Consider the following 26,711-nt stretch of genomic DNA (forward strand, 5'->3'; position numbering starts at 1 on the left):
CTTCTGGGACCGCTACCGGGTGCGCTATTGTGTCTCTGTCTCGCTTTTCCGTTGTTTGCACAAACGATGCGGTCGTTTGTTTTGTGTGGCTCCTTCGAAATTCACCCCAGAACCGTTAACCTAATCATTGTTGGGGTGTTTTATTTCTTTATATTTCTGTCCGGACACGATTGCACTCGTACTGCTCCTGCTCGTCGTCACGTTCGAGTCCAATAAATCAATATTAAACCAATCGGGCGACCGAAAGGTAACTGCAACCGAGAGCCCAACGGTGCACGTTTTCACTTTTCATTGACGTCCTTCGTTGTTACACCGACCGGCCAGTGGCCGGCAACCGTGGAGCCGTGAGGCACCCCGTCCCGTCCGGAGGCAATAAATGGGAACTCACTAAGCTTAATTTATTCACACCCATTCACACGTTTTATTTCAGTGCACTCCGTTCGCGTGTCGCTGGTCAGGTACTACTATTACACAACCGCAGCACTGCAGCCGTCCCAAAGCGCCGCCCAAAGATCGCTGGCCCGCTGGCCGCCGATATTGGCCCGGGGGAGGGTTCGTCGCCTCCGTCGCGACCGTTGAAGTTCTTCGTTCACTCGTTGGCTTTAGGGCGTTAGGTTAGCGCCCGATCTTCAGCGGACGATCGGCCGTTATTTTCGATCGGGAAAAGAGGTGCCTCCGAACTCGAGCGTTGCCGTAGTGAAACTGACTAGCGAGCTGGCGGCTTCGTGCGAAGAAAACCCCTCCCGAGCTCGCTAGAAGACGGAGCGGCCACCGGAGCGCCACTAATCGGACGCGCCGCGTCGGTGGTGGGATTGAGCCGTTGCGATTGCGGTGGAAAATGATGATGGGCTAGAAGGTGATGGGCCTCGAGATGAGGTGCCGAACGAGAGATGGCAATGGCTTTATTGGCAGGCAAACAGGAAGGATGAGTATAAAGGAATACACATTTCATGGACATTTGGGATGGCGAGTCTGCGGATGCGTCGCGATGGTGGTTCGCGAATCGTTGGACAACAAAATGAACAACATGTGGCGTGGTCTCTTAATATTGTTGCGAATTTCTGTAAAGAATGTTTTTTTCGTCCTCCAATTTAAACTCTTTATTCATTTAAAATAATTTTCCATGGAAAAAGTGTGAGTGATTCAGCAAATCTTTACAAAGTGGCCGAAACATTCACTTCAGTGTTTGCTAACGCGCATGAATTAAGTCAATGGGCTTCGGTATTGGCAAAGATATATGGTAATCCGATCCGGCAACACCGTGCATCGCGTAAAGAAGCTCTGAGCGTGCAGAAAAGGAAGAAAACTTGGTCCACATTTTCACGCTCGCGTGACAAAGTGCGGCGCTGACCTAGGAAAGCGCGCGCGTAAATCTTCATTGCCATCTCGGCTGGACCGTCACTTTTGTTGGCGTCACGTGTGCATCTGTCATCCTTTTTGCGCAACACTTCCTTGACGATCGAACTTCTCTCACGATCGCTTCCTTCGGATCCCCACGACGAGAGACTCTACGCGATGCAGGAGGTGGGTTTTTTGGGGAGTGGAATTGTCCTTTCCACTTCATTCACCGATCTTTGCACCACCGGCCCGAGTGGTATAAATTTTCTACCCATCGCACACGTTACAAAACGTATGCCGCTCATTTGATTTATTGCTTTTGGAGCCATCAGCCGAAAGGCGTCTCGGCATCCTGACATTGAAATTCGGGCAGTGATAGGCAGACTGCGTTAGACGAAGTCAGACCCTAGGACAGAGACGGAAGGTCAGACCCTCCCGTCACACGTTTGACAAATCAAACTCAAATCCGTCATCGAAGACGATCGCATTATTTACCAGCGGCTCCAACCGGTGGCGTAAGCCGCGCCGTCGGTGACCCCTGCGGAGAGGTTAGGCAATTTTGGATCAATTTGAGCTCAACGAAAACCACTCAACGGCCACAACTTTGCCGGGCTATCGTTTATCAGCTCGTTGATGAATCAATTAGCCGACCGCGGGCCAGTGGACGAGATGCGTTCGACCAGATACCGGGCGAATGGTGAGCAGCGAAAGGGAACCAAGTGCAAACCCGTCCGCACCTACGAAGGGTGCAAAAACATAACCCACCGGACAACAGAAAAGAACCCGATGCCGATGGTGACCACGCCGGCGCTAGTTGGTGGCACTACTAGAAGTTTGCTGCAGTCCAGTGCCGTGCCACAAAAAACAACGACCCTGCGTCGAAAGGAGAAGTCATTCTGGCCGGGCGCGATGCAATTTAATGCGAATCATCTTCGCCATCGTAATGAACGATGGGAAAATTTCTAATCAGAACTTTACGATCGTGGCGCGATGGCACTTTTTTCGCCCTCGCCCGTATCGGGTCGCTCCCGGGGCGACTTATTTTCTTCTAAATTATTTTATTTTTCACACAGTCGCCGTCTCATTGTGACAGCAGGACGTATCTCCCAGCCCGTATCTCCCAGCCCCAATGAAACTTAAACAAAATGTTGGTCCAGGTTTTGTAGTTTACGGATTTTATTTAGGGGAATTTAAAAACTTTGATAATTCGTTGGGAAAAAGATCCTTATTATTCTATAAACTGAACATTCTGAAAAATCTATTTGACCACAGACTTCTTTGCCTAGGGCATAATAAAACACAACTTATCTGCCCAGTGAAGTCGCTCACGCCGCTCGAAACGATCGCCCGCCATACTCCGAGCTACGATCACCGATCGGTAAAGGCTTCTGTTCTCGTTCTCGCTGGCTCATCGTTGGCGGGCGGGCGGACTGCCTTGAAATTGGGATGCCGCTTATTACTGACCCCGTGGGCGACGCTGACCGGAAAATATTAATTATCGTGCCACCGAGCGGAACCGTGCTGCAGATTGGCCATTGCACAGGGCAGAGAGCGCACCGCTGGGGCAGTGTTTTTTTCATCGGTCCAATTGCAGCTTTTCCATAACCCTTGCTCGGGCGGCGAACCGAGGTGGCTTTTTATTTCCTTTAATTTAACGCTAACAGTGGGTCCCGATGCCCGATTAGTTATGGGAACTGGCTATCGAGCGAACGAGGCTGACTCAGCCATCGGTAGAACACCGTCGTTCGTGACACTTGCGTCTACGAAAAATCCGTGAGGTCAGTCGAGCGAACGGCCATCGACATCACGCACCGCTCCGCTGTTCTCAGCCCATTGTTCGCGTGGAAAGCCCGAAACCACGGAACGATCCATACCGCACGGGTCCGTCGGGCACGCGCCAATTTAAATCCCCAGGGTGAATGTGAATAATTTCAACTCCAACGACCAATTCTTCGGAATGCTCACTAGTCGGTCTTCCGCAGACGCATCTATCTGTCCCGCGCGAGGGTCATCGCGCGCGCCAGGGGGTTTGTCGCTCATTACGATGAAAATCTGGCAGTTCCGACTTCCGACTCTGCGGGCTCACCTTGACAGTGAGACGGGCGGCTTGGTTAGCAGCGTGAAGAACAGCGACAGGCAGAAGAACAGGAACATCGCCACGGCGGAACTGTTCAAACGAAGGTAATCAGCTCGATCGGCATCGTCGTCGTGGTGACACGCACTACTCACCGGTCCGAGCCCAGTATCTGGAGCCACATTTGAAGGCAGGCACGCGTGAATGACACCCACAGCAGAAGCATCGTCTCGATGAAACACGTGGCCAGCTTTATCGTGCTCTGCACGTACGGCTTCGCACGGTGCCACAGTTCGATCCATTTCGCCACCGGACACTCGGTCTGCGTACGAGCTACGATTTGCTGTTTTCCATTGTTTTCCACCAACTGCCGCAGGTACTCCAGATGCGGGCAACGTTCGGCAGAACAGGAGCAGTTCATGGTGAGTTGAAAATGTTGGACCGAAAACAGAAATCGGAAGGAAACGGAAAATTTGGAACCGAAAGTAGTAAATGTGTGCAACAAATGTGGAGGTTATTTAACAAGTCGCCGAGACTACTGCGATGCGTCGGGTTGCGCGACCAAGGTCTGCTGGCATGCTACGATGAAACCTCTCGCTTCTTCGGAAGAACACTTCCTCATCGCCCGCTTAGCATACAATTGCTCTCCTTGGCGGAGGACTTAATTCGTGTGTTTTTCTTCCGCCCTTTCGTGCCGCTTACGCAAATCATCCGCCGCTCTTCCTGCCAAATTCGTAGCTGCACAAAGACATTTTGTCGATCACGGTGCGGATGGGCGTGGTATTCGAGATGCTTAGTCGAGAGATTAAAAATTGAACTTCTTTTTTTATTGAAATCTCAGTTTGCAAGCAGTTTTGTGGTCGTGCGATTGGTGTGCGATGTTTCATCAGTTTGGGCTGGTTGAGAACATCTAATTGTTAGCCATGGTTGTGCGAACCCAGTCGTGGTAGTAGGACACTCTCGCAAAGCCATCCGGGAAACCACGGGCGCACGGAACGCCAAAGTTCACCACGCCAACAACTTTGCCTTCATACACCAGTGGGCCACCGGAGTCTCCCTGTGAGGGTTAGAGAAGGGCCCATGTTAAGTTAAGAAACCAAGATGAAACCGCCCCTGTCAACTCACATTGCAGGCTCCTTCGCCGTTCTTGGTCAGTGTGCACACGTGTCCGACATCCACATTGGCTGGGTTACCGCTTTGCTGCTTGCAGTCAGCGTTGCTGAGCGTCTTCAAGTTAATGGTTTGCAGCATGGTCGGCACAGGACCTCCGGTGCTGGTGCGACCCCATCCGGTCAAACGGACCGTGGCATTGACCGGCACCTCGTGCTCCGAGTATTCGACGCTCTGCACTTTGTCCGAGAACTCGACCGAAGAATTCAGCTTCACCAATCCGACGTCGTTGTGGAACTGAGGCTTGTTGTAGCGACTGTGGTAGAACAGCTTGTCCACCTTGTAACGCTGGCCTCCTTCCTTCAAGCTGTTCGTGCCGACCAGCACTTCCAGCTCAGCCGGATTGCTTCTGCAAAGGCGAGAGTAACCAGATTAGCAGCCGTACCTTTTGATCCGCCTTCCGCTTGCTATCACTTACCCCACAAGACAGTGGGCCGCCGTAAGGACCCAACGGTCACTCAACAGTGATCCTCCGCAGTTGTGCCCCCAGAAAGATTCTTGCAGCGACACTTGGTAAGGCGCCGATCCTTCCGCAGCTTCCTCTCCTCCGACCACGCGGTTCACGTAGTTATCGTCCAGCATGAGGCGCGGAACCTTGGAGGCACTGGCCACCAGGCAGATGGAAAGTAGCAGCGTAAGTCCTGACAGCATTTTGAAGGCTTGCAGTTTAGTGGATGTGTTACTGTTCGGAGAACTGAGAACTGATTGGTACAATTCTGTGGCTCCGAGTTTGTCTTATATACACGATTCGCCAGATAGGCGCGAAGGACCCTGCCGGTTTATGGCGTGGCTCTAGCGTAGGCTTTCTTTGCATTTCGAGCCGACCGGAGGCTTACACTCGCACTGATAGCTACAATATTGAACACACTTCACGGCGAAGGCATCATGGGATCAGCGCACGTCAATTCCAGACAATGCTTCCGGAGCACTGGGGCAGATTGATAACGTTCGAGAGTTAGTCAATTTTACAAGTGGCTTTTTAATGGCATGCTCCCGACCAGACACACTTTTCTGCAATGTCAATGACAATCCGTTTCGACTAAAAAGCGCTAGCGTCACAAATACGGTACTTCAAATCAAATGTTGCTGACCCGTTCCGTGTAATGTGCCTGACCTGAGCCAAACAGAAGCACTTTGGTAAACGTTGATGTTGAATGTAGACAAATGAAAATAGTAATATCATTCGATTGAGCATGTAACACGTGGCAGAGTGCCGCACGTTGCCCGAAATGTGGGGATGAAGATTTGTAAACGCTCTGAACTAAATGTTACATAAAATAAAATGAAAATGATGCTTTGTCTAACCGTCCAATCCGGAGGTACCTATGGACGGGCGACAAGTACTTCAGCATAGATCATAAAATAGAATCAAGCAGACAATCGACGCAAACACGATGGAGTACATGCTTAAAGTCTATCGATAGAAATTCCGCCCCGTCTGATCCTCGGCCTTATGTGATCATACTTGAGCAAAGGTTCGAACAAGGGCAGTTTTTATTGTGATGCTCCGTAATGGATGGACTGATTCGTAGCTTTATTTTTTAATGCAGATTCGCTTTAAAGAACAATGTGTTTATGTTACAAATCTTATCTTAAAAATAATGATGACTCTTTTCTGTACACTGCCAAGAGCCATGTTTCAGAGAACCGCGGTTTCAACGCTCAATTGGATGCAAATTGTATCAAAATTACTAAACACGTGCTTAGCGCTCCAACAATCTGAAAGTGAAACAAAAAATTTCACCGGTGAATACTGTGAAGGATTCATCATTCAAGGAAACCCCAACCGTGCTGATGATTGATAGGTTCAATGTAATAATTCCGCAAGCCTTATACGGTTGCCGTTGGTGTAGGATTTGCTGGGAAAAGTGCATTATCTAAAAGAAATAATTGTACTTTTTAATAAATGGCCTCATATACCTTCGTTCTGTAGAATTCTTACGCCGTGATCTCCTCGCTCAGAATCCATCCCAGGCAGCTCGAATAGAAGTAGTCCTGTTCGCATACGCTATGTACAAAAGAATCCTGAATAAATGCACTTTCAAACATAATTGAATGCAAAGCGCACCTCATTGTGCATTGCGTGGTTCGGATATACGATCAGCAGCAGCAGCACAAGGTGGAGTAACAACCACACAAGGGCGTACAGTATATGCGAACCAACGGAAACTGACAAAACACCGCGTCGGAAATACTGATATAGTTCTAGCAGCTCCACGTTAACAACGACCACGATGGCCAAAAAAGTGCTGAGCAAAAGCTTTCCGAATCCATCGTTGATGTACAGCATCAGCTCGTGTAGATCCTTGTGCTGCATTCGCAGCCTTTCCAGCTCATACAGTCGCTTGTCGCCGTCGTCGTTGGTACGGTCTGAAAACTCGTTCATTTGGCGATTAATTTTACGACAGTTCTGAAGAACGAACGTAATGGCGAACCAGTACTGAGACACCGCCATCGCAGTCAACAGCACCGGTATGTGAACGCAGCACAGGGACGAAAGGGTCATGTAAGGTTGCTGCCAGGACAGCCAATCAACAGTGATACCGACGAAAAAAATTATCACAGAGCTGAACAACAGTCGGTTAAACCAACCGGCAACCCAGCTCAGTTCCCGCCGGTCGAAGCCTAGCTGGAGGCTTACGAATTGGCCCAGCACCTTGTCGTACATGTGGCTTTTGCGATTGCAGCCAACGATGATCAGCAGGGCGCTGGTCATTTCGAGCAATAATTCCAGGTTGTACAACAAACTGTTGAAAAAGGGCATCTCGCTGAAAAAGCGATGCTGAACCTTGTAACAGTAACCGGACACCATCAACACTATGATGAGCAGTGAAAAGATGAGCTGGAAGTTCCGTCGAAGGGTGACCCACTGATCCCATGTGCGATTCGCGAGGCACGGAATGCGAACGGGAGCCACACCGAATATTTGGTGGACCTTCAGTGCCGGAGTCAGAGCCTTTCGGATGCTCTGTGCTGTGTCACTGTGAATATCGTTTATTTTCATTATTGGAGTCAGTTTTAACACTTGAACCTGTCTGCACTAGATTCCAACTGTTCGAAAGGGTTCTCCAGACGCAGAACTAGGGAACAGGACAGTGAGCACATACAACGATGGCAATGATTATTTAATCGTAGCGTGTTAAATCCGATTGCGTTTGGATGCCCTGTGGGATTCAGAATCAACCCGCGATAGCAACCAACAGAACTCAGTTTGGGAAACCTTTAAGCTGGGACAAAGGTGAGATGTAAAAATTATTTAAATTAACTAGTTCCTCAAACAGATTAAGCTTCGTGTTTCAGGGCACCACGTTGTGTGCCAAGTTTGTTTTGAATCGAAGCATGTGATACGGACCATCCTATTCATAAACAGGATCATATAGAGTGTTGTATTTATAAATGTTTAAACATCCCAAGTCAATACACATTACAGGACACCCGTTGGTACAGTAATTCAAGCTAGTCACGCAATACACTGACGATGACGGCATGAGGATGGCGGGATCAACGCTCAATTATAGGTCAGTTTCATCCACGGTCACGATTAGACTAAGGCTGGCGGATTTTCATGCTTAAACACTCACAGCGATAAGAGGAAATGAGTGAACATCGAATAAAAACTTTGGTTAATATTTTTAGTTTTAATGGTTGAATTGGTTGGTTCGGCCACAACAAACCTTAGCATCTACCATAACGCGAGATTCTAAGCAAAAGATACTGTTCGAGTTAACTTAAACACATATAATGTAATCAAATCACTTATAAAAAGGATATTGCATATTTCAAGAAGCTCACAAAAACTGCTCTTTCGCTTCAATTATTTCTATCATGCGTTGGCGCTTCTCTATGAGACACTTCACATACTCTGCCAGTGATTCATCGATGGTAAGACACAGGTAAATGTCGACCCCTTCGTACAGCTCTTCCCGTAACTCCTTGTCCATATATGCCCCGTCTTCGGTATCCTTTCCCTGGGCTGCTTCGTAGCCGAGCAGTTTGTCATGAAACGTCCGAAAAGATTCGGACTCCTGAAGCATTAGCGCTTTCGATGCGTCATCTAGGTTCTGGCACTCCGTGGGAAGTCTGGCAAGAAGTAGCGGATCCTCTAAATCGAGATCGCACTCCGTGAACTTTGCACGCGAAACCTGTGTAGAAAGTAGTTAGCGGCGGGTGAGTAATATGGTTCTGCTTCAGTTTGGCGCAGGTCTTACATAGATTGAACCGCAGATGACGAACAGGACCGGAACGAGCTTCATTGTTCGATGAGTTTCACCTGCCAAATGAATTATCGTGCATGGTGTGTCGAGGGCCCGTACAAGTGTCCGTGACACATGTTCAGAGCTCTAGATAGCAGCCGATAAGATAAAGCAAGGTTTGTCATGACGTAGCCCGGGGAACTTTTGAAGGGTGAAGTAGCAAATGCCGTTTGAAGCGATTCAGTGTAAATGAACGCGTTCAATAGTTTGGGCTCAGTTGCAGGCGAGGACGTTGCTCATTCTACGCAAGGATCACGTGTTCCGTATGATTGCTATGCACGTGCTCGCGAACGTGTTTTCGACCGGTTGTGTACCTGTTTTATTTTACTCGAAACCGAAATGCGAATGGAGCATACACCAACAATAGTTTGTGAACAATAAAACCATCTACGAATCATTGCTTGTATTTAGTGTCAACAATAGACTCACATTTTGAGTACACGTACATTATGCTATCTTTCGAGAGAACCGATTTTCGAGGGATCTTAAAACAATTAATCTACATCTTTACGATAATTAGGGTGATCCGGATTCGACCACCGCTGATACGAACTCCACAGGACTTGCGGTGGTACTGCTGCTATCGGTGCTGTCGTTGGTAAAAATGGAAGAGCTCTGCATGTGGGCGCCGTTGAAGGTGGATATAAAGACGTTTACTAGCGTCACCATGAAGACACCGGCCACCGACAGGTTGTTTAAATGCGACGCTCGCCGCATTTCCCCCTTTTTCCTAATGTTGTACCTGTTCGAGTAATTCATCGTTTGAATTCCCGTCTTTAGTTTGAACTCCCCGTTTTACCTATTACAGTAGAGCATTGCCAGACCGACGGCGACCTGCATGACTAGGCTCAGAATGATCAGTGATAAGCTGGTGGAGTAGTACGGATGTTTGGTTCCCAAATCCAACACATATCGTAACTGGTTCGTGTTTGCCGACAGCAGTGCGATATCCATCATGTTCTGAGCGAACGATTTTTTCTGTACGAAGCTGGTCAGCTCGGAGTTCTGTTGAGGAAGGAACGCTGAGTCCACTAACCTCACACTGATAATGCAGCAAAGTTGCACTACTTACGTTTGCATTAGAAGCTGTAGCAATACCAAAGGACACCCATTAGATGGTTAATCATTTTCACCATGCATTCTGAACTTACCATTTTCCTTCTTCTGTTGCTCATCATCTTTTTCTGTTGGTTTTGGGTGCAGCAACTGAAAGAAATGGTGACACCAAACACGTTTTATGATTTACTTCGCCAGGCGATGGACAAAGGGCGTCATTACAGTGTGCTCCTCCACGGTTATGCTCGCGTGATGGCTAACTTTCCGGCAAGGATAGACGCTCTCCTCGAACTCCGAATCAACGACGCTGTTGAACTCATCGTCGTCATCGGCGCCGGTGGAACTGTAAACTTCAACAGGCTTCTCCCTGGAGCCGCTGTCGAGATGTAGCATTTTTGCCGATTTGCTCACGGCACGGCAGCTGGCCCGAGACTGAACCCGGGTGTCACATTTTTCCGTCGATAAAACAGATTACCTAACGGATTATGATTACACGGTTGCAGCCGTTATCGGGTCAACATAACTAAACTTCGACGTGACGCCTGGTAAATTTTAAACCAAAGTTATCGTACGCGTTAGTTAGGCTGAATAAACAAGTGCACCGAAGGTTCCGGCCGATAAACAGAAAGACAACGATTAAGGATGACGTTCGAACTACTCCACTGCGATCTTTGAGCAGTTTCGGGATCGTGTGACGAAAACGTTCCAATTGTGGTTACTAGAAAGTTATTGTTTTTTTATTACGAAAACACCATGGGCCACGAATATAAAGTTTGTCTGTAAAGTCGGATTGCAGAACCATTGTGTGAAACGGAGTGACAGTCGAAGTACTTAAGTTAAGGTTCAATAAAAAAAAGGTTGCCCCAAAATATATTGCTACAAAGTTTTGGAGATTTCAGATTCTACATTAAGCATTCCGTTTCAGTTCCGTATTGGAATTCACATAAATTTTCAGAGCACAGCGTTCATTTAGCTGAGCCGGCACAGCTTAAGTACATACAGTTGAGTATCCCAAAATGTCGTTCTTTTTTTAGTGTATTGAATCCGCAAATCAATCGGTCGTCACTATGGTCGGTAACGTATCCTTCGGTTCTCTGTCGATCTCACTGGCGGAAGCATCCTGGCCAATCTTCACTAGCTTGCTGGTATCCTGTGACGGGCACTCGAAGTGCACACAGTGGAACATTTCGTTCGCCGTGTTGTGTGTCCCAACGATCCGAATGTACACGACCACCTTTGGGGGGAAGGAAAAATTTTGCCACGATTTCATGTGCTCTGTCCGTCGGTCGACCACCGTTTCCCAGTCCTTCAAATTGGTCGACACCTCGACGAAGAAGCTGTACGATCGGTTATCGCAATCCCACAGCAGCAACCGGAGGGAACTGATCCAGTACGGTTGTCCGAGCTGAATCAGTATGGCACCGGTTCCGATCTGGTGGCAGGTGTAACCGCCATCCCAGTCGTAGTTTTTCACATCCCCATTCAGGAGCACGTTTCGGGTGCGGCTACCCCCTTCTACGACGGTCGCACTGTACTTGACTGTCGCCACATTGTACGTTGGCACGAGCACGCCTCCGACCATCGGGACGGCCGTCTCGGTATACAGTGCTTCCAGTGCGACAACGTGAAACACCTCATTAACCGTATTGTGAGTACCCACGAGCCGTATGTACCGAACCGCCTGCGGTGGGAAGTAGAGAAACTGCCACGATCGACAGTAGTACTTGGTGTGATCAACAACCCGTTCCCAGTTGCTCTGATTGACCGACACCTCCACGTAGTAGCTGTACGAACGCGTATCACGGTCCCATAGCAACACCTTGATGTGGTTGATGATGAACATTTTGCCAAGCTCGACAATAATTCCCGTCGAATCACTGCTGGAGCCCGCACTGATGGCTGCTCGCGTGTAGCCATGCTCCAAGTCGTAGGAAACCGTATCACCATCCAGTAGCGCCATCCGTTGCTCACCGAGTATCGTGCGGGAGTTGAATTTGGCTGAAGCCACATTCTCTTCGGGCCCTAGAAGACATTCCGAAGAGAATCATGTTACGTATGCCCTGATCATATCGCCCATTGGAGCTCTAAGGACAACTTACAGAGTGCCCCACGGTACGGTAGTCGCTGGGAGGAAACTTTTTCGGCGATCGCATCGAGCAACCGGTCCGGATCAAGAATACTGGACGGTCGTACCACGTTCAGCAGTTCCTCTAAGGACATGAGCGAAAAGCGTACCTTCTCCACCACACCGTCCACGTTCTTCACGCTGTCCGCGTTGCACCGGCACCAATCGTAGACGGCCTCGAATATCTGCACCTCCGGGGCAAAAAAAGAATCCCGCTCTAGTAGGCTGGTCAAGGCGTCGAGCGACAGCGTGCGGAACGTTTCATGCTGCAGTATGTCCGGCGCGTGCTTATCGACAAACGAATGGCAGACGGTAGTAAGGGCGTCGAGTCCGAACAATCGTGCCGCGTCCAGAACGGAGCACACGTTGCCGAGCGAAAGCACATTGCGCAGGTAGTCCGAGATGGCCACCTCCAGGTCGGTGAAACCGTAGTGATTGGCCAACCCGAGTGTGTCGATGATTTGTTCTTCCTTCATCTCCGACAGCAACATGTTGCCGGAGTAAATGTAGCGCAGTAGCGCCTTGAACGCCGTCAGCGGTATGGGGAGGGTAATTTCGTTAAGGCGCGACTCCGACAGGCCACCGTAGAGCAGGGCCCGAAAGTAGTCACTCCTGGCTGCCAGGATGACCCGGTGCGCGGGTAGACGCTCGTTTTCCACGATGAACGAAACATCCGAGTAGTCCTCGGACAGGCACAGTTGTGCCATTTGCTCCGAGAATCGAGCCGTCAGCCTTATTTCCTGCGTCTCGGAATTGCAGGCCGTGGTCGAATGCTGGCCGCTGGCCATCGTATTGCTCTGGCTGCTCATTTCCTCCAACCGGGGAACGTTGCCGGGATCTGGGGTGGTTCCAACATTCAACAGTGACCTTGAAAAGCAACACAATAACTATCGACACTGGATCGCCTGTTATCTGGAGAACAAGGAACGAGCAACTCGTCAGAGTTCTTCACAATGTTGTTACCTTTATTATAAGCTCACGTCCCGCACGAATTGGTTATTAATAATTGAAGATACCACCCGGGCTAAATCGCGTCTCGAAGCACCAAACAATCCGACGACAATACAAAACGTAAACATCAAGTAGGCGCCTTCTCTCTAGGGGAACGTTTTCAATCACTGCTCCAATACTTCAACCCAGATTCAAACCCGATCGGTTGAGTGCTCGTTGGCACTCGCTTCGGAAAGCAAAAAGGAACTCGGCGAACGGTTCTGCTCAGCCGTGCCGGTAAAATGCTGTAATTTGTGAAGGTAGAAAACGGGCACAGTTTCTCAATGTCGCTTTAAATAACTCGCCTATTGCGCCAAATTTTCGCACCACACACAGGAGCATCGGCGAAGTGTTTGCCGCAGATTTACTGAAATATCTTTCGGTGTTTTCGTGTTTACTTGCCCAAGAGCGCGGCAGGCGGAACTCAGCGCGCAGGAGCTCAGCGCGCCGACGACGACGTTCGGTGAATATGTCACTTTTCGTGCCAACACGGTTTCTGTCATCTGATCGAAGACCACGGCGAAAGGAAGTCCGTCCTGCGGAAAAACCAGAATCCCTTGGACCGCTGCAGCGAGAGTGTGTTCACGTTTCGTGCCCTAGCGCCCTGGTGTTACGTCGTCTGGAACCGCATCCGCAACATCGGCATCCGCGCTGCACCGCCTCTCCTGCAACTGTCGCCACCTCACAGCGAGGGCTAAATTTATCGCTCCGCTCTTCTCGTGCCAGTGCTTCTGTTGACGTTTTTTTTTGCTTTCTGTCCCCACGTTTGTGTTTTCTCGTGCGTATTTCGTGTGCGTCACAGTGCATGGTGTCGTTGTTTTTTTGTTGTTGTGTCTGTCCCCAGTGTGCGCCCGTGCCTGGTGCAGTGTGCAACCGAAAAGTAACATGAATCATCAAGGCCGTCGTCGCCGCCACCTGAACCAACATTGATAGTGAGCTTCGGTACCTGCCCGCAAACGGTGAACGGTCGGGAATCCGGCCGCCGTCATATCGGCTTAGAGGAGCCCCAGTCCCAGTGCTTATCAGAACGTTTCCTCCGGCATCGAAGAAGACCCCGCTGTGTGTGTGTGTGTGCACGGGCCTTTATTCCGTGCGTTTCACCGTCTAGTCTATAGTGTGTCCGCTAAAGTATCCCGCCATCGGCCTCGCTTTTGGCTGGAAAATTTACACATCACACGTAACGCATCCGCGTAGCCGCGCCGCACTGTGCAACGACAGCTGCTTCTGCTGCATCCAACAACGTGCAACAACCATCATAGCAACACTCACACCATCACGAGCGTGAACCTGTGATATTTGGCCGTGGTCATAATAACACCATAAACCACACACGCTCAGCAGGCGCCGGACGGAGCAGCGAAGCAAATCGCGACGAGTCGAGTCGCGGAATATCTAAATAAATCCCGAGTGTGTGTCCATCGTGAGCATTGCATTTTACATATATATTGTTTTTTTTCCTGTGCCGTGCTGCCGTCGTTTTCGGCCGTCGCGCCGAGCATTCGCGCGTGTCTCCAAATTGTGGCCCCGCGGGAGAGTGAGTGAGAGAATCGCAGTGAGAGACCGTGAGTGAAACCAAGCGAGAAACAGATCCGAACCCGCTCGCCGTTTGCACCGCGCGACATTTACGTGCCATCTGCACCGAGAGAAGAAGAAAAAGCACGCACACAGAAAAGGCAGAACACATGGCAACACTCGGTAGCGGCGGTAGCAGTGCGGCGGCCCTCGGGGCAGCGGCAGCGGCCGCAACGACGGTGGCGACGGCGGCCCCCTCGTCGTCGGCCTCGTCCGCGAGCCTGGCCCCACCGCCACAGCCCACGACGCCGTGGCCCAACAGCCGCGACGATTACGAGCTGAACGACGTGATCGGGGTCGGAGCGACGGCCGTCGTCCACAATGCGTACTGCTTGCCGCGCAAGGAGAAGTGCGCCATCAAGCGCATCAATCTGGAGAAGTGGAACACCTCGATGGACGAGCTGCTGAAGGAGATCCAGGCGATGAGCAGCTGCAACCACGAGAACGTCGTGACCTACCACACGAGCTTCGTGGTGAAGGAGGAACTCTGGCTGATCCTGCGGCTGCTCGAGGGCGGCAGCCTGCTCGACATCATCAAGCACCGGATGCGGACGGTCAACTGCCGGCACGGCGTGTTCGACGAGTCGACGATCGCGACCGTCCTGAAGGAGGTGCTCAAGGGGCTGGAGTACTTCCACAGCAACGGGCAGATCCACCGGGACATCAAGGCAGGTAACATCCTGCTCGGGGACGATGGCACGGTGCAGATCGCCGACTTTGGGGTCAGCGCGTGGCTGGCGACCGGTGGCGATTTGTCGCGCCAGAAGGTGCGCCACACGTTCGTCGGCACACCCTGCTGGATGGCTCCGGAGGTGATGGAACAGGATCATGGGTACGATTTCAAGGCGGACATCTGGTCGTTCGGTATAACGGCAATCGAGATGGCCACGGGGACGGCTCCGTACCACAAGTACCCACCGATGAAGGTGCTAATGTTGACGCTGCAGAACGATCCACCAACGATCGACACCGGGGCGGACGAGAAGGATCAGTACAAGGCGTACGGTAAGACGTTCCGCAAGCTGATTGGCGAGTGCCTGCAGAAGGAACCGTCGAAACGGCCGACGGCCAGCGAGCTGCTGAAGCATCCGTTCTTCAAGAAGGCGAAAGATCGCAAGTACCTCACGCAAACGCTGCTCGCGACGGGCCCCTCGATGGAGACACGCGTGCACAAGGCGGCCAAACGGCAGGCGGGTGCGTCCGGTCGGCTGCATCGCTCGATGACGGGCGAGTGGGTGTGGTCGTCGGAGGAGGAGGACAACGTGAAGAACAACTCGTCCGACTCGGAAACGGAAGAGCGGCCCATGAACCGGCTCGAGCGGATGGACTCGTCGTCGTCCGAAACGGAAGACACCTCGGAGCGGTCCGGCACGACGATGACGGGTGGATCGGATCAGAAAACGATGGAGGCGAGTGCGGCCGTCCCCACCGGTGGCACCCTGATCGGTGGCGACTCGTCGGTACCGGTCAATCTGGTGTTGCGGATGCGAAACGCGAACCGCGAGCTGAACGACATCCAGTTCGAGTTCGTCGTTGGCAAGGACTCGGCCGAAGACATTGCCGCCGAGCTGGTCGGGGCCGGGTTGCTGGACGAGCTCGACGTGGCCATCATGTCGGCGAACCTGCAGAAGCTGATCGACAGCCGGGCCACGCTGCGCACCGTCACGTTTCAGCTGCAGTCCGGCTGTGCACCGGGCGAACAGCTGGAAGAGAAGTCGCTCGTCGGGTACGCGCAAATCTCGATCAAATGATGCTGAGGCGGCCACCCGAGCCACAGCCACCCGAGGTGCACCGGCCACTTAAAAGCTTCCGCTTCCTTGCGTTTCCTGTTGCCTGCATCAAATTCCTAGATTTCTGTCCTCCCGACCCGCCTGACCCGCGCGTCATGCCGTCGTTGGAAGGCGTAGGATAAGAAAATAGACTAGAAAAGAACTAGAGCGCCCGAATTAGAGTTTAGTAGTGTTATGGAACAACCGAAAATCGAGAGAGAGATCAAAATAGAGAGAGAGCGAGAGAGAACGAACGGAACCAAACCTGCGAACCACAGCCTGCCTAGCGCACCTCAATTGCCTACATAGTCAGCGAGAACAAGAGCGAGACAGAGAGAGCGAGAGAGAGAGATCTTGGGTACGTAGCCCCGTAGAGTAGACGATCGTTTATTGAAAGTGGCAACCCACAAACGAAAAGAATATCTAAGCAAATTCTATAACATAAAAAAGAACTAAGTAAAACTTTTATCGCGAGCGTGACGTTGAAGCGCGTAACGAAGAGGCCGATCGGACCACCGCAGACTGTCGAAGATTGGCAACGATCGATGCGGATCGAAGAATAGGGAAGAATGCGAGCGAGGTATCCTCCACTTAACATCACGCTGGTAGGATACGTCATCTTCCGGCCCACTAGATCGAAAGCGCGAAACCGTCGCGTATCAGTTGCCAAGGTTGCGCACCGGCTCCTGGGATATGGCGGGGGGTATAATCTGTGTGTACATATTTAATCGTTGAATGTCTTAATTTGTTGTTAGCCGTTTGTTTTCCCATGATCAATAAATTGCACACACACACACAAGAGATAAAGAGTCAGCCAGAAGCGTCCATGGGGTCGCGTAGTATCTACGAATGATAACATTTTACTCGAAAAGCGTCGAAACGAAAGCGAAAGGCGAAGAAGTGCGCTGAGCCAAGTGGCGAATCGGTTGCGCCATCTGTTTGCGCAGCATTTTAAAATCGCCGCGACGGCAGAGGCTCTCGGCGGAAGTTGAAGGTAATGTCGAAATAACAATACCCCCCACGCAGGCACGCAAAAACGACAACCCGGAACGCCGCCTGTGAAATGCCACCGGAGGCCACCGACGTCCCTCATGCTGGGCGTGCGTTCACGAGTGTTGTATTTTCTATTTAATTTCCCACTCATTTTTTGTCGGTACTTTAAAGCGAACGAAAAACCAGTAGTAAAATTAAGCTTTAAAAGCGAAGTTTACAATTACAGTTAAAAGGCTATGTCCCACTCACTATACTAGCGCCACCACCAGGTTGCAGATGCAGTACCGTTTCGTTTTATTTTGTATTCCGTTCCGTTGCAGCGTGGTTGGGTTGCCGCGTAAAACACACACCACGTGTACGTGAGTTTAGTTTTGACTGACAAAAAAAACGTTTCAAATGTTTAGTAGTGCGTTCTGTGGAGCAAGGCAAATTGAGAACATTAAATACATATATACATACATATATATATATATTAGATGCGCAAGACAACGCAGTTTGGCGAATTTTTGTTTGATCTCCGAATCGAATGGCACGATCCGATCGATGACAGCTTTTACGCATTTACGTTTTCTGGGTCCAGGCCAGAGGCGGATTAGGCGTTTCACGGTAGGTATTATGGCCGTTCTCTTGAGTTTGCTACTTAAGCAAAGGAAAGAAGAAAAAACACAGTGTTCCAAGGTGTTTCGGTCAGGCAAGGCGCTCTGACGCAGATGTTGATAGACGTTTTCGGAATGTGCTAAATGATTTTGCATATTTGAAAAATGAGGCAAAAAAAACAGAACCCTGCGGATGGTGCCAGTTCTATCTGGTCTCGTTAGCGTACGAGGCGTTTTAAACGGCCGAAAGGTAAACTACATGCAATTAATGAAAGCAAATTCATCAAACAATATGCTAATGGGGGTGATCTGGCCGGTTCGCGGTAAAACTGTTTACACTCTATAAAAATTATAAACTAATTCCTATCACTACTCTCATAACTTTATGCATGATTTGCATCTAATTACGTCTGCCGTCCGTTCGCCGTGTCATTGAGCGCAACCGACCGCGGTCTGATGGCCTTTCGCTCGCTGCCGTTGCAAATGCAAACAACTGCCCGGCCGAACTGTGGTTGTAATAAAATAAGGGCCGTTAAGGGCAACACCGCTTGGCGCGTGACCTTAACTGACGCATGCCCTGACGACGATTATTATCTCGTTAATCTAATGCTTTAAATTTTTTATCAATTCTCCTGTCCCGGAACAAACGGCCACCGTCCACGATCTGTTCGCGGAGTGAATTATTTGTCCTTTTGGCCACTAGCGTGGAAGCACGAGCCCCAGTGCCCGTCACGCAATATGCGCGCGCTGGCTAATCAATTGGCCAAAACCCGATACACAGATTGGCGAGACAGGCGCCAAGAACGGCTCCCAGTAGTAGCGTGATGGGCGTCGCGTCGAAAGATGGGTACTGAGGCGGTATTCCATTCGGCGCTCGTTCTGCAGGACGAGTTAACCGGCGCGGTCGGTCATCTACTCAGGACCTGTCAGCTGTTCGGTGTCGCTCCGTGGAATGTGGAGCTATACGGGAAACCGAAACGGACTCGATGGACCCGGGCGGTACGGGCGCTGAATGGCGTTTACTCGGCCAGCATCATCGTGGCCGTGTGCACCGCCAATTTACTGCACCACTCGGACGCTTCATCGTCGCACTTCTTCGCCATACGAACGCTGTACCTGTGCGAAGATGTCACCGTGGCCGTGATCACGATCTTGGCCCTGGTCGGATGCCAATGGTTGCGGCGCAGCTACTCGAAGTGTGCGCTCCAAATAGTGCTCCTCGGGACCACCCTGTCCAGGGTGGGATCCGTAATTGGTTTCGAGCGTATCGAGGTGTCCATTTCGAAAGCCCTGCTAGGTACGCTACTGTACTCCTTCGCGATCGTAGCCATCGATCTGGTGCGATACTTTGACCACTTATCGGATTTCGTTTGCCGTACGCTCCTGTACACCGTACCGAACGTGATCAACGTGTTGGCGCTCTATCAGTATTTCGTCCTCCTGTGGCTCATTGCTTACCACTATCGGGCCATCAACGGGCAGCTGAAAACGTTCAGCAGAGCCGCGTTTCCACCAAAATCCCATCACAAACGAAAGCACGTGGAAGTGTTTTCCATATCTCCGCCCTACGCTAACGATCGGGCCAATGTGCTCGACATCTTACGCAAAGCGCACCTCCAGCTGAGTGAACTGACCGCGCAGGCGAACGACTGCTTCGGGTTGTTGATCCTCCTTACGACGGTGTCATCTTTCGCGGTGCTTACCCTGCAACTATTCGGTGTCTACAAGGCGACCACGATACAGACGTGGACGTACGATCATACCACCAAACTGGCGTATGTCGTGCTGTGGATTGTGTTGCACGGAATGAAGGTGTTGCTCGTGCTGTATCCTTGCCGGACGGTGCAGGAGGAACGCGATCGTACCGGCCCCATACTGTACACGTTCATACCGAGTGCCGTCGATTATTCGATAAATAACGCGGTAATGAAAAGTGGGCCTATTTTCTGTGCGAATGGCGGAGCTGATGCTTATTGTAATCCCTTTTGAACAGCTTATAAAATTTTCATCGCAGCTGCTACACGAAAAGGATCGCTTCATGGCCTGTGGTGTGATTGCGCTCGACATGACGCTGGTTAATACTGTGAGTTGGTTCGACATCCAAATGTTCGATTCAAAATTAACTGCATTTCTTTCCCCGTCGTATCCCTCTAGATGGTTGGAGCTCTCACTACGTACCTGGTTATCCTGATTCAGTTCGATTCGACGCTTGTTCAGAGCGTCGCCGGTGGTACTCCGAATGCCAGCTTGCACGCCTAACCGCTTGAAATCTTTTATTCAACCTGCGATCGATTAAACCGTCCGGGCGACCGTCTCATTATTAATCAATAAAGATTGCACCAGTGCTCGACCGTGTGCACCTGGGGACCGTTTAAAGCGCTTAACTCCAGTTGGCCACTACACGCGTCACGCGATGTCACCGACAATTAAAAGCGCACGGCTCTGCACGGCTGAACGCCCCGAACGGGGCACGTGTGGCACGATCAGTTGCACCGTTGCATGCAACCGAGCTCCACGGTTCCGCGGAGCGAACCGCCACGATGGTTCTGGGGCTGCTCTCCAACCAGCAACTGTTCCAGAGTGATCTCCAGCGATCGGTCCATCGGTTGCTGCGTATCTGTCAGCTGTTCGGTGCCGCCCCGTGGAGTGTAACGCTGTTCCAGGACCAGCACCGGAAGCTCTGTCGGCGCTGGAAGCTTCACCTGGTACGCACGGCTAACGCGCTCTATTCGGTCGGCCTCATGGTGACCGTCGTCAGCTGCACCGTCCTACAGCACGTGGAGTTCGATTGCCAGAGCGACTGCAACAACATGCCATTTATGACGCGCATGCTCTACATCTGTGAGTACATCATGGCGAACTGCGTGGTGGCAATGGTGCTGATCGGGTGCCACTGCCAGTACGGCCGGTACGCCAAGTTCGCCGACCAGCTGCTCGCGATCGCCGTCCAGATCGCGCACTGTGGCGGTGTGGCCAATGTCGTTCGGATCCGTGCGTTCTTCAACCGGCTGCTGGTGGGTGGGGTGCTGTATTTTGCCGGTGTCCTGCTCGTCGACTTCCTGTACAACGAGCAACAGTTTTGGAACTTTTGTCGCAGCTCCGCCGTCTACACACTCTCGAACGTGATCAACGTGCTCGGGGTGGTGCAGTACTTTTATCTGCTGTACTTCGTGTCGCTGCTATACCACGACATGAACCGGTTACTGAAGGCGTTCGCTTACGAGTCAAGCCAGAGCCGGTACCCCCAGGCGCACCGCTTGGCGTACCGGTTATACGGCGGCCCCACCCGCGGGGGGACGACTGCCGGCGAGACCACGGTCGTCATCCCGTCTGGCTCGCTGCTAGACTATGCTAACGTGCTCGACTGTCTCCGCAAGGCGCACCTACAGCAAAACAAACTGATCGAGCAGGTGAACGATTGCTTCGGGGCCCTGATCGTGCTCACCACGACCGCTTCGTTCGTCGTGCTCAGCTTGCAGTTCTTTGCCATCTACCGGGCCGTAACGGCGGTGCGCCCGTGGACAGCCAACGATACGTATCTCCTGCTATACACCGTGCTGTGGATTGTGCTCCACGTCGCGAAGGTGCTGCTCGTACTCTATCCGGCCCATCTCGCGCAAAAGGAACGGGACCAAACCGGGCCGATACTGTATCTGTTCAATCACAACGAGAAAGACATCCCGATCAACGCCGTGGTAAGCCTGGGACAGCTGGGTCGTGGACCCACGCTCCCGCATCCGCTAATTAGTCTGCACCATCAATTACAGTTGGCAAAGTTTTCGGCGCAGTTGCTCCACGAAAAGGGCCACCAAACGGCCTGCGGTGTGATGAACCTAGAAATGACGCTCATTAGTACGGTAAGCGACCGGCGTAAGATCGTGCGGTGGTTGCCCTGGCCGCTGGTGGTGATATAAGTCTTTTCCACATTTTTCTTTTAAGATGGTTGGCGCACTGACGACCTACCTGGTCATCCTGATACAGTTCGACACAGCTGTAAGTCAAGGCCAGTCCGGGGCCAACTCTTCGCTTGCAACGACCCTCAAGCCACCGCATGCAACCTAGTGGCGCGCGTGTGTTACCGGATTCCCTTCGACGGTGATCTCATTAGATTTTCATAAGCACATCCGCCGTGCATCCGCTTTTGCGTGTTCCCGTCCGGTATATCCCTCCAGCTCGATCGCACTCGTTGAATGAAGTGTCCGATAAATGTTTGATGTGTGCGTCCCTTCCCTGACCCCATTCTTATCACGCCATTTATCACGTTCCCAAGAACCGATACAATCTCTATTGCTGGTGTGGGATTTTCCAGCCCCACTATGGAACACTCATCCACGGCCCGGGGAAAGTATAAGAAAATATTTATTTTCCTCTTCAAAAAAGAAAAGCTCGTATAATTACGTTAACGTTACATCTAATGGCAACACACTTTCCTGCCCGGTGGGCCCCCGATAGCTGGCCCCAAACGGCGCCCCTATCAGATGACAAACATTTCACTTTACTACAACCTAGTTTCATCTTATCGTAGCTATTGTGTCTGTGTGTATATAAAACAAAATAGAACTGAGTAAAAACGAACAAACAATTCGCGTGACGCGCTCAGCAGCGCTTCAGTCAACGGTAATAAATTTACGGCGCGCGGAAGATAACGGCCGAGTCTCAATTTCCGGCAATTGGCTCAATGAAATTAGCCCTCCCCGAAACCGTCTACAGTCGGCTGTTCTTATCGATGGGCGTCCCATCGGCCCGATTCGCCAGCTCCAGATCGAGCTCCGTGTGCTGCGACTCGTTGAGGTCCTGCGGCTTTAGGCCGTCGAGTTCCGCTTTGCTGAAGTGATACACGATAGCGGCCCCGAAGCTGTCGCCCAACACGTTCACCAACGTCCGGAAACGATCCCTGGCGGAGAAAAGGAGAGTAGCAGAGCTCAGAATCAAGACCACCTCGCACAGGGTGGCACACTATCGGCGACTTACAGCAACCAATCGACGGCAATAATGAGTGAGACGTCTTCGGCCGGCAACCCGACCGTGTCTAGCACCATCACGAGCGTCACCAGGCCGGCCTGCGGTATACCGGCGGCTCCTATGCTGGCGGCTGTGGCCGTAATACTGATCGCGAGCACGTTACCGAAGGACAACGATAGGCCTACCGGGAGAGCGAAATGAAAGTGAATCAACATTCCACCCTGGTCCATGGGCTCCGGGTTTCCTACCTCGCAGCTGGGCGATGAAAATGGCAGCGACCGCCTCGTAGAGCGCCGTCCCGTCCATGTTGATCGTGGCCCCGATCGGTAGCACGAACCGTGACACGCGCTTATCGATGTGGTTCTTCTCCTCCAGGCATTGCATTGTGACGGGCAGCGTGGCCGAGCTGGACGAGGTGCCGAAGGCCGTGGCTAACGCCTGGCCCATGTTCACAATGAACCGGAGCGGGTTTTTGCGCGTGAACACCAGATACAGTAGCGAGAGCACCACGAACCCGTGGAACAGAATGCCGCCGGCGACAACGGCAAAGTAGATGCCCAGCTTGCCGAACATGTCGCCAAGGTCTTCGATTTCCAAAATTTTAGACGCAATCAGAAAGGTAACTCCAACCGGCGAGAGCCTGATTTCGAGAGAGAGAGAAAGAGAAACGGTGCCGATTAGGACGCGAAGAACGGCGGAACTGGAACGGAAGGCGTACCAAATAATCCAGCCGGTGACCTTCATCACGATGTGGGACAGCTGGAGGAAAAAGTTTAGCACCAACGCGTTCTCCTGCTTCGTGGCCCCGAGTGCCACCCCGAACACGATCGACGCCACCACCAGCCCGAGAATGTTCATGCCCTCGGTGTAGGTGCCACCCACCGTCCACTCGTAGATGTCCGGTTCGTCTGGCCGGCCGGGCGGTGGACTTAGCTCGGTTTGGTACTGCTGCAGACACGATTGCACCAGGTTCGGTGGGAACATATTACGCACCAGGTCGAGCAGCGTATCGACCGTCGTGACGTTACGCTCCAGCGTACTTTCCGTGGTTTCTTCCGCTTCCCGATCACTGCCCGGTTTGATCGTAATCACTAGCACGATGCCCAATATCACCGCCAGCACGGTGGTGGCCATGTAGTACAGAACGGCCAGGCCACCGATCTTCTTCGACAGCGACAAATCCAGCGATCCGACGGCGGCGATTAGCGACGACACAATCAGCGGCAGGATCAACGCTTTCAGCATGCGAAGAAACAGATCCCCGACGTAATTGATGTACATCACGTTTCGGGGCGACCACGTTTCGCCCTCCGCCGGCACATTCCGCAGCCCCAGGCCGAGCGCGATGCCGATCGCCACTCCCAGGATGGTGAGCAGCGTTAGCAGATTGCGCTGCACGAAGCCCCACACTTTCGGCCAGTTCATCTTGCTCGGTCGCGGGTCACGGTGAAACTGAAAGCAAACGCAGACGCTCTACAAACTAGCCGCTTGCTAGCCGGGCCACATTCCCCAGCAGGTGACACAGCACCCGGCGGATTGAGCCCGCTTAGGGGTGGATAAAGGGGCTGTAAGGCTATAGCCATTGGCGCAGAGTTACCAACCGAATCGCTGGCATTTTATTGCCCTCGCTTGTCAGAGCTTGTCTTTATGGTCTCTCATTTAGATAAACGCAATCGCTGCAGATAGCCCACAAAGAATGGCCCATCGGGAAGATACCAGCTTCGAAATCCTTTCTCAGATCTCATCAACTCAGCGACTGTGGCGAGTGTGGGCAACGCGCATTCGGGGCGCTTATTCTACCGTCGGGGATCGCGCCGCCCAATATCACCGGGTCCCGTTCGAAAACAGGTTTTAAAACCCTTCGTGTGGCTTCCGACCCGAAAAACGGACCTCCCATCCACAGGCTTCTCCATCTAACAATAGCTCTGACCCTTCATTAAATCAGTAGGTTCTTCAGATCGTCATCATCATCATCCGCGCCTGCTGGGCCGCGTTTTTGGTCAGAGCGGCCCGGTGGGGAATTCCGTGACAGGTGTTTTCGTAGCGACTTGTTCGGACTTTGTTCGTCGGGTGCGCCATCATCATCACTCTTTTCGGGCGGGGGCAGTTTTATGGATGCTAATGTCTCTCGAGGAGGAAGCGTTCGAGGCGTGGAGCGCTCCCCGTTCTGGAGCCTCGTTTCCTGTACGAAAATGAGATCGTTTGAATGATGCGCCGTAGGGGCGTAGGAAGTTTCATTGTTTACGCATCCCCTAGGCGTTCTTTCGTTCTCGGGTCTCGTATTTTCCTCTTTCGCATAGATTCGTGGTGCTTTTGGGCAATGTTATGTTTTACTTTTGGCCCGGGTCGGTTCAAGGACACAACGCTGGATGAAAGAGAAATCATTCGCCCCCCAAATACGGGAAACCCAAAAACTATCCGAGAATTGCGTTTCGGATAGTTCCTCAAGTGTCTGAAGCCGCCCAAGCGGCCATTCAACTGGACTCTTTACAGCACTCAGACCGACAATTGGTCAGCCAGCAAATATGCGCACCCAAAGTCACGGTCGGACATGCTTCACACGCCGTTGAGCACGCAATACGGACGCACTTTCATTGTCGCGCCCCGCGAGAACACCGGGCAGCCGGAACCGGATACGACAGGTTCGTGTGTGACGCGTTGCGGTGACGAACTGCGAAATTAGCTGGATCAGTGGTCCAGTTGACGTGATCGCCGATCGGCGCGCGCTGATTATGATGGATCGGCCGCCCTACGGTAAACATCTATTATCGACATCTTTATTAATGACCGTAATTGGCCCGATAAGTCATTCACAATTTCGCACCATTACCGGGATGGCGGCATCTTTGGCTGCCCGGGGCAAAGATGACGAGCGTGACGATCGACGGTTGAATTCGATTTGTGTCACGTTTTCCCGTAGCTTATGAGTTGCCGCCACTTGTAAACTGCGCGGGCAGAGATCGTCGATCATCATCTTACATCATTCGCCACAAATTGCCACAGCTGAGTAAATCATGCAGCATCGTGCGCGTTTGCGACACAAAGTGGTAGGCCACAAAACCGGAATTGCACGCGTTGCACGGATCGTGACTAATTATTTATTCGCATTCTCGTACACCGGTGATCTTAGGCCGGTGCTGGACGGGGCACTCGAGCATGCACCTGGGCGGCATTGTTTATCTGATGCCTGGCTACGTAACTAGGGTACGCCGCAGCGTGGTAGCACACTCACGATCAGCATAGCGTGAAGCTTGGCATTCCACCCCGCCGATTTGTTCACTGCAATCGGGGCGCGCACCCGGGTCAAGTTTACTTCCTGTTGCAATTTATGCTCGATGAAACACAGAAACACGCGTTGCGTTTAATTCGCCGTTAACCTATCGCCCCTTAACCGTATCGTCCAGCGAAGACGAACAGCACCTCACGATACCGCACACCACGCGGCGCTAGAACCCCTTGAAGTGCCCCGTTGCTCACCAGCCAAAGAAACAATGTTTGAAACCCTTCACCTTTGAGCCACAATTCGAACACCACCCCGAACCGATCGTCTGAACCTCGCGGTGGTTCGCTGTATACTGAGCCGCCGCGTGCCACTACCGTTCCGCTTAAGTCGCCCAGATAATGGGGGCCTGTCCGTGTTACCTTCTTGTTCGATTGCACCTCGAGCAGGGAAGTGTTGGACAGGGCGAGCGCGCGCAGCGAGAATGAAACGGAGCAGACAGACATGCAACGAAAACCGCGGGAACCCCCCCGAGGCAGGAACACACCGAAACCGGCTAACGGGGCGCGCACGCCCGCGATTTGTTGCCACGT

The 26,711-nt window shown here is 51.8% G+C and overlaps 9 protein-coding genes across 11 annotated transcripts; 3 read left to right on the plus strand and 6 right to left on the minus strand.

Annotated features, from left to right (window-relative positions):
* Positions 1–4,227: 4,227 nt before the first annotated feature.
* LOC128269197 (chymotrypsin-2-like) lies at positions 4,228–5,275 on the minus strand. Its single transcript, XM_053006590.1, has 3 exons — positions 5,001–5,275; positions 4,538–4,931; positions 4,228–4,469 (listed from the first exon to the last, which is right to left on the minus strand). The coding sequence occupies exons 1-3, from the start codon at positions 5,231–5,233 to the stop codon at positions 4,323–4,325; spliced, it is 774 nt and encodes a 257-aa protein (XP_052862550.1). The 5' UTR covers positions 5,234–5,275; the 3' UTR covers positions 4,228–4,322.
* A 969-nt stretch (positions 5,276–6,244) lies between these two features.
* On the minus strand, positions 6,245–7,346 carry LOC128266998 (uncharacterized). The gene is made up of 4 exons (XM_053003788.1): positions 6,651–7,346; positions 6,525–6,590; positions 6,370–6,459; positions 6,245–6,301 (listed from the first exon to the last, which is right to left on the minus strand). Exons 1-4 carry the CDS (start codon positions 7,344–7,346, stop codon positions 6,245–6,247), a joined length of 909 nt encoding a protein of 302 aa, XP_052859748.1.
* An 872-nt stretch (positions 7,347–8,218) lies between these two features.
* On the minus strand, positions 8,219–8,847 carry LOC128268200 (uncharacterized). Its single transcript, XM_053005234.1, has 2 exons — positions 8,791–8,847; positions 8,219–8,724 (listed from the first exon to the last, which is right to left on the minus strand). The coding sequence occupies exons 1-2, from the start codon at positions 8,833–8,835 to the stop codon at positions 8,371–8,373; spliced, it is 399 nt and encodes a 132-aa protein (XP_052861194.1). The 5' UTR covers positions 8,836–8,847; the 3' UTR covers positions 8,219–8,370.
* Positions 8,848–9,351: 504 nt separating this feature from the next.
* Positions 9,352–10,284, minus strand: LOC128266999 (ninjurin-B-like). The gene is made up of 5 exons (XM_053003789.1): positions 10,114–10,284; positions 9,987–10,041; positions 9,908–9,921; positions 9,635–9,840; positions 9,352–9,577 (listed from the first exon to the last, which is right to left on the minus strand). Exons 1-5 carry the CDS (start codon positions 10,282–10,284, stop codon positions 9,352–9,354), a joined length of 672 nt encoding a protein of 223 aa, XP_052859749.1.
* Positions 10,285–10,707: 423 nt separating this feature from the next.
* On the minus strand, positions 10,708–13,070 carry LOC128267361 (BTB/POZ domain-containing protein 9). The gene is made up of 3 exons (XM_053004178.1): positions 12,980–13,070; positions 11,991–12,883; positions 10,708–11,913 (listed from the first exon to the last, which is right to left on the minus strand). The coding sequence occupies exons 2-3, from the start codon at positions 12,823–12,825 to the stop codon at positions 10,943–10,945; spliced, it is 1,806 nt and encodes a 601-aa protein (XP_052860138.1). The 5' UTR covers positions 12,826–12,883; positions 12,980–13,070; the 3' UTR covers positions 10,708–10,942.
* Positions 13,071–14,220: 1,150 nt separating this feature from the next.
* Positions 14,221–17,790, plus strand: LOC128269467 (serine/threonine-protein kinase OSR1). The gene has a single exon (XM_053006934.1). The coding sequence runs from the start codon at positions 14,689–14,691 to the stop codon at positions 16,327–16,329; it is 1,641 nt and encodes a 546-aa protein (XP_052862894.1). The 5' UTR covers positions 14,221–14,688; the 3' UTR covers positions 16,330–17,790.
* A 989-nt stretch (positions 17,791–18,779) lies between these two features.
* On the plus strand, positions 18,780–20,195 carry LOC128267000 (putative gustatory receptor 59e). Its single transcript, XM_053003790.1, has 3 exons — positions 18,780–19,859; positions 19,951–20,019; positions 20,091–20,195. Exons 1-3 carry the CDS (start codon positions 18,780–18,782, stop codon positions 20,193–20,195), a joined length of 1,254 nt encoding a protein of 417 aa, XP_052859750.1.
* A 281-nt stretch (positions 20,196–20,476) lies between these two features.
* LOC128267001 (uncharacterized) lies at positions 20,477–21,998 on the plus strand. The gene is made up of 3 exons (XM_053003791.1): positions 20,477–21,631; positions 21,704–21,793; positions 21,876–21,998. Exons 1-3 carry the CDS (start codon positions 20,477–20,479, stop codon positions 21,996–21,998), a joined length of 1,368 nt encoding a protein of 455 aa, XP_052859751.1.
* Positions 21,999–22,273: 275 nt separating this feature from the next.
* Positions 22,274–26,463, minus strand: LOC128277783 (excitatory amino acid transporter 3-like). 3 transcript variants are annotated; one of them, XM_053016307.1, is made up of 5 exons: positions 26,376–26,463; positions 23,617–24,350; positions 23,147–23,538; positions 22,908–23,079; positions 22,274–22,830 (listed from the first exon to the last, which is right to left on the minus strand). In XM_053016307.1, the coding sequence occupies exons 2-5, from the start codon at positions 24,321–24,323 to the stop codon at positions 22,641–22,643; spliced, it is 1,461 nt and encodes a 486-aa protein (XP_052872267.1). In that variant the 5' UTR covers positions 24,324–24,350; positions 26,376–26,463; the 3' UTR covers positions 22,274–22,640. The 3 variants fall into 3 exon arrangements, with proteins under 3 accessions (XP_052872267.1, XP_052872266.1, XP_052872269.1); XM_053016306.1 differs by having other exon boundaries at positions 26,408–26,439; XM_053016309.1 differs by lacking the exon at positions 26,376–26,463 and adding an exon at positions 26,061–26,176.
* Positions 26,464–26,711: the final 248 nt, after the last annotated feature.

Source organism: Anopheles cruzii, chromosome 2 (assembly GCF_943734635.1).
Source record: "Anopheles cruzii chromosome 2, idAnoCruzAS_RS32_06, whole genome shotgun sequence".
Classification (NCBI taxonomy): domain Eukaryota; kingdom Metazoa; phylum Arthropoda; class Insecta; order Diptera; family Culicidae; genus Anopheles; species Anopheles cruzii.

Excerpts from the sequence above, each read along its gene's own strand:
- LOC128267000 (XM_053003790.1), top strand. The coding sequence starts at position 18,780 with ATGGGTACTGAGGCGGTATTCCATTCGGCGCTCGTTCTGCAGGACGAG. Across the intron at positions 19,860-19,950 it reads ATTATTCGATAAATAACGCG|CTGCTACACGAAAAGGATCG; the intron begins GTAATGAAAAGT and ends TTTTCATCGCAG. Across the intron at positions 20,020-20,090 it reads ACATGACGCTGGTTAATACT|ATGGTTGGAGCTCTCACTAC; the intron begins GTGAGTTGGTTC and ends GTATCCCTCTAG.
- LOC128267001 (XM_053003791.1), top strand. The coding sequence starts at position 20,477 with ATGGTTCTGGGGCTGCTCTCCAACCAGCAACTGTTCCAGAGTGATCTC. Across the intron at positions 21,632-21,703 it reads ACATCCCGATCAACGCCGTG|TTGGCAAAGTTTTCGGCGCA; the intron begins GTAAGCCTGGGA and ends CATCAATTACAG. Across the intron at positions 21,794-21,875 it reads AAATGACGCTCATTAGTACG|ATGGTTGGCGCACTGACGAC; the intron begins GTAAGCGACCGG and ends TTTTCTTTTAAG.
- LOC128266999 (XM_053003789.1), bottom strand. The coding sequence starts at position 10,284 with ATGCTACATCTCGACAGCGGCTCCAGGGAGAAGCCTGTTGAAGTTTAC. Across the intron at positions 10,042-10,113 it reads TAACCGTGGAGGAGCACACT|TTGCTGCACCCAAAACCAAC; the intron begins GTAATGACGCCC and ends CATTTCTTTCAG. Across the intron at positions 9,578-9,634 it reads GCAATGCTCTACTGTAATAG|GTACAACATTAGGAAAAAGG; the intron begins GTAAAACGGGGA and ends TTACTCGAACAG.
- LOC128267361 (XM_053004178.1), bottom strand. The coding sequence starts at position 12,825 with ATGAGCAGCCAGAGCAATACGATGGCCAGCGGCCAGCATTCGACCACG. Across the intron at positions 11,914-11,990 it reads ACCGTACCGTGGGGCACTCT|GGCCCGAAGAGAATGTGGCT; the intron begins GTAAGTTGTCCT and ends AATGTCTTCTAG.
- LOC128269197 (XM_053006590.1), bottom strand. The coding sequence starts at position 5,233 with ATGCTGTCAGGACTTACGCTGCTACTTTCCATCTGCCTGGTGGCCAGT. Across the intron at positions 4,932-5,000 it reads GCGGCCCACTGTCTTGTGGG|AAGCAATCCGGCTGAGCTGG; the intron begins GTAAGTGATAGC and ends TCGCCTTTGCAG. Across the intron at positions 4,470-4,537 it reads ACGGCGAAGGAGCCTGCAAT|GGAGACTCCGGTGGCCCACT; the intron begins GTGAGTTGACAG and ends TAACCCTCACAG.
- LOC128277783 (XM_053016307.1), bottom strand. The coding sequence starts at position 24,323 with ATGAACTGGCCGAAAGTGTGGGGCTTCGTGCAGCGCAATCTGCTAACG. Across the intron at positions 23,539-23,616 it reads GTCACCGGCTGGATTATTTG|GCTCTCGCCGGTTGGAGTTA; the intron begins GTACGCCTTCCG and ends TCTCGAAATCAG. Across the intron at positions 23,080-23,146 it reads TTTCATCGCCCAGCTGCGAG|GCCTATCGTTGTCCTTCGGT; the intron begins GTAGGAAACCCG and ends CTCTCCCGGTAG.
- LOC128268200 (XM_053005234.1), bottom strand. The coding sequence starts at position 8,835 with ATGAAGCTCGTTCCGGTCCTGTTCGTCATCTGCGGTTCAATCTAT. Across the intron at positions 8,725-8,790 it reads TCATCTGCGGTTCAATCTAT|GTTTCGCGTGCAAAGTTCAC; the intron begins GTAAGACCTGCG and ends CTTTCTACACAG.
- LOC128269467 (XM_053006934.1), top strand. The coding sequence starts at position 14,689 with ATGGCAACACTCGGTAGCGGCGGTAGCAGTGCGGCGGCCCTCGGGGCA.
- LOC128266998 (XM_053003788.1), bottom strand. The coding sequence starts at position 7,346 with ATGCCCTTTTTCAACAGTTTGTTGTACAACCTGGAATTATTGCTCGAA. Across the intron at positions 6,460-6,524 it reads CTGAGCGAGGAGATCACGGC|ATAATGCACTTTTCCCAGCA; the intron begins GTAAGAATTCTA and ends TATTTCTTTTAG. Across the intron at positions 6,302-6,369 it reads ACCTATCAATCATCAGCACG|ATTGTTGGAGCGCTAAGCAC; the intron begins GTTGGGGTTTCC and ends TTTCACTTTCAG.